This window comes from Apium graveolens, chromosome 2 (assembly GCF_009905375.1).
Source record: "Apium graveolens cultivar Ventura chromosome 2, ASM990537v1, whole genome shotgun sequence".
NCBI classification, from domain to species: Eukaryota; Viridiplantae; Streptophyta; class Magnoliopsida; order Apiales; family Apiaceae; genus Apium; species Apium graveolens.
Window position 1 is genome coordinate 206,636,176 of NC_133648.1, and position 7,793 is coordinate 206,643,968.

The 7,793-nt window shown below is 37.8% G+C and overlaps 2 protein-coding genes across 2 annotated transcripts; both read left to right on the forward strand.

Annotated features, from left to right (window-relative positions):
• The first annotated feature begins 3,216 nt into the window (after nucleotides 1-3,216).
• On the forward strand, nucleotides 3,217-4,597 carry LOC141708082 (senescence-specific cysteine protease SAG39-like). The gene is made up of 2 exons (XM_074511558.1): nucleotides 3,217-3,855; nucleotides 3,941-4,597. The coding sequence occupies exons 1-2, from the start codon at nucleotides 3,423-3,425 to the stop codon at nucleotides 4,531-4,533; spliced, it is 1,026 nt and encodes a 341-aa protein (XP_074367659.1). The 5' UTR covers nucleotides 3,217-3,422; the 3' UTR covers nucleotides 4,534-4,597.
• Nucleotides 4,598-4,669: 72 nt separating this feature from the next.
• Nucleotides 4,670-6,273, forward strand: LOC141708084 (chitinase 10-like). The gene is made up of 2 exons (XM_074511559.1): nucleotides 4,670-5,334; nucleotides 5,772-6,273. Exons 1-2 carry the CDS (start codon nucleotides 4,784-4,786, stop codon nucleotides 6,136-6,138), a joined length of 918 nt encoding a protein of 305 aa, XP_074367660.1. The 5' UTR covers nucleotides 4,670-4,783; the 3' UTR covers nucleotides 6,139-6,273.
• Nucleotides 6,274-7,793: the final 1,520 nt, after the last annotated feature.

Genomic DNA, 7,793 nt, shown 5'->3' on the forward strand with positions numbered 1-7,793 from the left:
TCAGCATAATTTGGAGACTTCTGGAATAAAATCTCAAACGGAGATTTATAGGATAAAAGTGGAGTTGGGGTGATATTAATTAAATGTGCAGCAGTAAGAATACAATCACCCCAAAAAGTGAAAGGTAAATTAGATTGAATTCTTAAGGATCTAGCAACATTTAAGAGATGAAGGTGTTTCCGCTCAGCAACTCCATTTTGCTGAGGGGTATAGGGACAGGAAGTTTGATGGAGAATACCCTTAAAAGCAAGAAAAAAAATGAGAAAATGATTAACAAACTCAGTTCCATTATCTGACCTAAGAGTCTGAATAGTCGTATGAAAATGTGTTTGTACATATGACACAAAATTCTGAATGAGAGTAGTAACTTGAGATTTATCAACTAACAGAAAAACCCAAGTACATTTAGAGAAATCTTCAATAACAGTCAAGAACATTTTATATTTTCCATGAGTACAAGTTTTATAGGGTCCCCATATGTCACAATGTACTAGTTAAAACAAATGAGAACTGATACTAGTACTATCAGAAAAAGACAATCTAGTCTGTTAGGCTTGATGACAAACATCACAATGAGTAAACAAGTTGGGTGGAATAGTAGATACTGAATCTATTTTAGTAAGAGCTGTAGCAGAAGGATGGCCTAGTCTGGCATGCCAAAGAGTAGCTTGATGAGTAATAGTACAGATAGTAGCAGTAGAATGAGGGAGGGAAGAATCATGATTATACTTGTATAGTCCACCTTCAAAATTACCAATCTCTGTTCTCCTCTTCTGGTGTAGGTCCTGTAAGGTACAAGTAAGTTTTGAAAAAGAGACAAGACGATTATTATTGTTAGTTAGTTTGGGTATAGAGATAAGATTGCAATGAAAACTAGGTACACAGAGCACCTGAGTTAAGAGAATATTATTTGGCAAATGAATGGTACCAATATGAGTAATATTAGCATATGTACCATCAGGTAGATACAACAGAGATGTTAAAGGTGTGGGATTTTCCAATAAGTGAAAATGACAGGTGATATGATCAGTAGCACCAGAATCCAAGATCCAAGATATTCTATTCTGATCAAGTGTAGTAAGTGTCTAGACAGAAGAAACAGTGAAAGTTGTTGAAGTACCTTGAACATAAGCTGAGATATTACCAATAAGAGGTGAAGAAGCTTCATTTTTAGAGGCATTCCAAGGAGACATAGCCTTAATGCTTGACTGAATCATTGCAGCTAGTTGATGACATTGATCCTCAGTGAATGCAGCAGAGCAGTTATCTTCACCACCAGAAGTAGCTGAGGCAGATGCAGGGACAGATGTAGAGGGGACAGATGTAGAGGGAGCAGTTACTTGAGCAACTTTTCTGACTGTAGATTGAGAACCAGATCGTTGCTTAGGCTTAGGATGACCATAAAGGCGATGCCAATCAGGATAACCGTGTAGACAAAAACACTTATCACGGATATGACCAGAGGAATGGCAAAAATCACAATATACAGAGTCATTTGAAACAGATTTCTTTCCAGGAGTAAATGAACTATGAGTAGGTTGTTGCTTTGAACCAGTAAATCTCACATTCATAGCAACAATTTCAATAGTTTGACACTGAGATGTACAATCTCGTTGTGCCTCTTCTTGCAACAACAAGGAGTAAGCCTGACTAAGAGTTGGTAGAGGTGTCATAATTGGCTAGTTTAAGACCATAACCACAAGCACAGTTGCTGTTAACACAAGAACATTTAGGAATTGGTGACAAATTGTCAATTTCATCAATAAGAGCCCGAAAACGAGTGAAATAAGTATTAACACTCAATGATCCCTGAGAAAGAGATGTAAGCTCCTTCTTCAACTGAAAAATGCGAGGTACATTGCTTTGAGAAAAACGAACAGCTAGATCATCCCAAATACCTTTTGCAGTTGAGAAATACACCACACTACTACGTATTTCAGGTGTTATGGAGTTCAATAACCATGAAATGACCATATCATTACATCGATTCCACATAGCATACATAACACTATCAGTAGCAGCAGGTTTAGGAAGAGTACCGTCAATTAGACCTAATTTTAGTTTAGCAGATAAGGCTAATTTGACGGATCGACTCCATTGTTGATAGTTCTGTTCCATAAGCAATTGAGTTACAAGTGATGTACCTGGATTGTCTCCATTGTGCAAAAAGTAAGGATGATTTGAGTCAATTACAGATGAGGAAGATGATGATGCCATGGTAGTAGAATTATGTATTGGCAATGTTGAAGCAGTAGCAGCGGAGTATGAAGGTCGCATTGTAAAGATGAAACCCTAGATCGGTGAATTTGGTGAATTGAGCATAATTGGCTCTGATACCATGACAAAATGTATATAAATGTATGAGTGTAAGTAACTGTATCTATATGTGTCTTGAAGAAGAAGACACAAAATGTGTTATGATTTTTATTATTGAAGAATGACGACAGTAGAGTTTTATATAGACTGCTGATCTCTAACTAACTATTACATTTGAATTGCTAGCTATATTAGTTGACTTCCAGCTCAGCATGTTGACTGGAGTGATGTAGTGTAACACTAATTAAAATAGAAATATCCAACCTGCAGATCTTAATTGGGGAATGTGTTTGTGATATCAAACACTTAATGCATGCATGGAACTTTACCCACCTGAAAAATGAAGGGGTTACATCTTTAGCGACCACATCAACTGTGGATCTTTGTGTTTGATTTAAACCTAATATGCAGCTCAACCCCGCTTGACAGGATTGAAATCATAAACACCAATAGGTTTTTCAAACTTTGATCCCTAAAATTTCACTGAAAATACAGGAACCATTCAAGTACAAACATGTATCTTTTTACCCCTGAAGTATGGCTTTTATACTTATCGGCCCTATTTTCAGTTACAGGAGACAGAATTATGAATCGGTAGTCCGGCACAGGGGTAATATCGGAACTTATATTCTATCGGAACTTAATTAAAAACCAGTCACAAACTACTATGGTAGTTTTAGGAAACTACTATGCCAATCCGTAAACCATAGGTTTAACGAACCTTTTCAAACAATATTGCCGCGCTCTTACATTTGAACATAAAATGTGTCCTGGATCTATCAAAGCCCAACATTTGGGTACATATACAAGCACGCAACAAAGGACAAACTCATACATGTGAACTCATTTAGCTGTTTGAACTTTCCAATTCTATTCAATTTGTAGCAAACCAAACGGGCCGGGGAAACCACACCACATTTTTAAATACTTAATCAACTATGTCTGAATCAGCCCCCATTTTAACAGGCACGTTGTTAGAGCAAAACTTGCCAAGAAACTAGCTAAAGAAGTTTTTATGTTTGCCTATATATTGCAAGAGTCCCGTGCTAGAACACATAAGCTCACAACACCTCTTAAACAATTATCTTTACGACTATTGAGCAAACATGGCTTTAACCATCAAGCACCAGTGCCTAGTAATGGCTCTGCTCTTCACCTTTGGAGCCTTGGCATCTCTCGCTGCAGCTCGTTCTTTGAACGACGCATCAATGACTGAGACGCATGACCAATGGATGACACGTTATGGACGTGTGTACAAAAACGCTGACGAGAAACATAGGCGTTCTACCATCTTTGAAGAGAACCTCAAATATATCCAGACATTTAATAAAGCAAATAACAAGGCCTACAAACTAGGGGTCAATGAATTTGCAGATCTGACAAATGAGGAGTTTACAACGTCAAGAAACAGATTCAAGAGCCATGTTTGCGCGACATCTACAACTGTATTCCGATATGAAAATGTTACTGCAGTACCGTCTACCATGGACTGGAGAAAGAAAGGTGCAGTTACCCCTATCAAGGACCAGGGCCAGTGTGGTAAGTCTTGAGTTCATATGTCATGATATTTATCTAATATATATTTTTTGAGTATCTTTAAACTCTTTTTTTCTATAATACATAGGGTGCTGCTGGGCGTTTTCGGCTGTGGCAGCTATGGAAGGAATTACTCAGCTTAAAACTGGCAAATTAATCTCACTATCCGAGCAAGAATTAGTTGACTGTGATACTAGCGGTGAAGATCAAGGCTGTGAGGGTGGTCTTATGGACAATGCATTTGATTTCATCCAAGAAAACCACGGCCTCTCAACTGAAGCAAACTACCCTTACAGTGGAACGGATGGAACTTGCAATGCCAACAAAGAAGCAAATCATGCAGCCACGATAACGGGGCACGAGGATGTGCCTGCAAATAGTGAGAGTGCGCTGCTGAAAGCTGTTTCCAATCAACCAATATCGGTTGCCATTGATGCTAGTGGATCAGACTTCCAGTTCTACTCGAGTGGTGTGTTTACGGGACAATGTGGCACTGACTTAGACCATGGAGTGACTGCTGTAGGCTATGGCACTGCTTCTGATGGAACAAAGTACTGGCTAGTAAAGAATTCATGGGGCACAAGTTGGGGCGAAGAAGGTTACATTAAAATGCAAAGAGGCATAGCTGCGGTCGAAGGTCTCTGTGGCATTGCAATGCAGGCTTCATATCCCACTGCTTAAAAATGGGAGATAAATGGTGAATATGACTAATTGTATAAATTGTATGTGTGCACTGATACTATTATGTTCCTGTAGTCCAACTTATGCTTGTCTATGCTTCAACTAAGAAGGTGTACATTTAAAATACTTGGATATTGTATATACGTGAAATCATTCTGTTAAGAAATGATAGCAACCTCAGAATCTTCTATTTCATGGCATTTACAATTCTAAAGAGTCAACGCTAACCTGTTATGCGCAATCCACTAACATGCCCATTCACAAACAACATAAATATGTCCACTCCCAACACTTGATCCATCAACAAATCAACCAAAAAATAAACCCTACTTACAAGTTACATATGGCACCACCCCTTTCATTACCTCTGCTCCTCACAATAATATTATTTTCCTCAAGTGCATTATTCCCTCTATCAGAAGCTAGACATAGCAAACATATATCATCTCTCATTAGCCAAAATCTTTACAACTCAATCTTTCTACATAAAGATGACACTGCATGTCCTGCTAAAAACTTTTACCCTTACTCTGCTTTCATCAAAGCAACCAAAAGGTTTCCAAGTTTTGGTAGTTGTGGAAGCCCTGCTACTCGAAAGCGCGAAATAGCAGCGTTTCTTGCTCAAATCTCTCATGAGACTACCGGAGGATGGGCGACTGCTCCGGACGGACCTTACTCTTGGGGGCTGTGCTACAAGGAAGAGATTAGCCCTGGGAGTAATTACTGTGATTCCACTGATCTGCAATGGCCTTGTTATCCTAACAAAACTTACCAAGGAAGAGGACCTATTCAACTTTCATGGTACTAGTCTCTTTCTACACTGAACTCAATCAGATTTAAATGTTTCATTTTCCTTCTAAAACTGGCACCTAGCTAGTTGCCTCAGTGTTTCATGATATTTATTATTTGATTACTAGGTCTAAAACCACAACTATAAATCTAATCTTTATACTTCATTACTAGGTTTATAAGGTCTAGTAACACTATATGTAACAGTCAGTTACTTGCTACCAAATCAGCACCGTATCCTTTCCACCGAAGTTCTGATAGACTATTACCACGTCAGAGGGTTATTGAATAACCCATTTTTTTATTAAATTGAATGAAATTTGTATGCAGAATTTACGGGCATCTGGAGTTTGTTTTCTAATTCAAGTTTATACTGTGCAACTAATATAATCCTAGATGTTACAAAGTCAAATTAATAAAGAACGTAAGGCACAACTTCACTTGTGCAGGAATTTTAACTATGGTCCAGCTGGAAAGGCCTTGGGATTCAACGGTCTCAAAACTCCAGAACTCGTCTCCAACAACTCTGTGTTGGCATTTAAAACCGCGCTTTGGTTCTGGATGACTGAGCAAAAGCCAAAACCATCGTGCCACGATGTCATGACGGGGAAGTACAAGCCCACTGCTGCCGACTTGGCAGCTAATCGGACAGCCGGATACGGGTTGGTAACAAATATAATCAACGGGAGATTAGAATGTGGTATAGTGAGTGATGCAAGGGTCAATGATAGAATTGGGTATTTTCGGAGATATGCCAAGTTGTTTAAGGTTGGCACTGGACCTAATGTGGATTGTGAATCCCAGAAATCATTCTAAATGCCTAGTTTTGTGTATATCAATAAGCCAGAACCATATATCTCCTTGTTTACAGAAGTAGCAAGACGTAGTTTTGCGCATGTTTGGGTTACTGGTTTAAAATTTTACAGACTTTGTTTTATTTGTTTCATCTGGCTTTCAATCCAACACAACGTCACAAATTCGAGCTTTGAATCCAACATAATAACACAAATTCGACTGGAATAAGTAAACATGTGTATGACTTAATGATCCTATCAGTGAAGGAATTACAGTTCCGACGAAAACACAAATGAAGCTATCATATAAAAAACAAAACACGAAAAACATAAAGATACGTGACAAAAGTGACATCCATGGTTAAAATCATCTATCCGTGGGACAAAAAGCGATTAACCTTTTACCACTTGAGTTATTTCATCAAGCTCCATGAAAGGAACGTGTTAGTTGTTACTCAATCACCTATATGTGAATTTTCTTTTTGTCTGTAACTGATTGGTCAATATCAAAGACCGCGTGCATTTTTTGAATAGTTTAACCACTAGTTAGTTTCAAGAGACGAAGAGAGGCATGAATAATAAAGTTAGAAAATGTTTAACATTAGTTAGCATTGTAGAAAATGATGGCTTATACTTTTAATAGACGGCACAAAAAGTGGAACCACTCGGTTTTTGTTTTCTCTTGTCCGGCCTCTGCAAATTGCAGTAGAAAATAACAATACAGTGCTCACCTCATTAACTGAAATTCATATATAATTTGTAGAAAAGCAACTTCTAGCTGATTCCATTGTCAAAAGCTAGCTACATCACAAAATTCCAAAATACAAAAATCCAAGCTCCGAGAATCGAATTTCCAAATTCATTTATGCAATAATCAAGTTAGGAAATTGGAGAATCCACTGATCTTCAACCTGAGCAAGAGAATGCGAGAGTGATCTTTATACAGAGTATGAGAATTTAGGGCTGTGGATTTAATGACATTCAAGGTCCAGAATAATTTTTTATTTTTTTGACAAGCTTATTTGTTATTGATTCGGTGTCTCTCTTGTCCTGTTACAACCTAAGAAAACAACATAAGAACTGTTATAACTGTTCAGCATTCCCACGAGGTATTCCAGATAATCAATATTGGGTATATTTAGCTGATCATTGCGTCTGAAGAACCTTCTGCAGTCATCTTGGTCTCATTCCATCAAATGATCTGGTTGCAGTCATCTTGGTCTCATTCCATCAAATGATCTGGTTGCTGGTGAATACTTTTGCCAGTGAAATAAATAGCTAGTTTTCTATCTAATACATCATTGTCATTCCAACTATTCCTTATTTGATTTCTGTTAAGGACTATTCTTTTGCCAATTAAAGGGAATCCACCAGTTCTCTTCGTGTGAGAGAAGATTTTCGTTAAGGTCCTGTATCATTCCTTAATAATGTGCTCAAGAGGTCATTGTCTGTTAAAACTTCCCTTGTAATCAACACAAGTCTTTCAGGAAGTCTGGGTTTAGCATCCAAGCCTATGACTTCTTGAATCTCATCTAGATATAGATCAAGCATTTATTTCTTATCAATGTCTGCAATGTAGATTTAAGATTCCTTGTCTTCAGGACTTTTTACAAATTTGAGAACTGGCGGTTTTGGCTGTGGCTTTTTCAACTCTTTTTTCTTTTTAGCTTTTCTTGT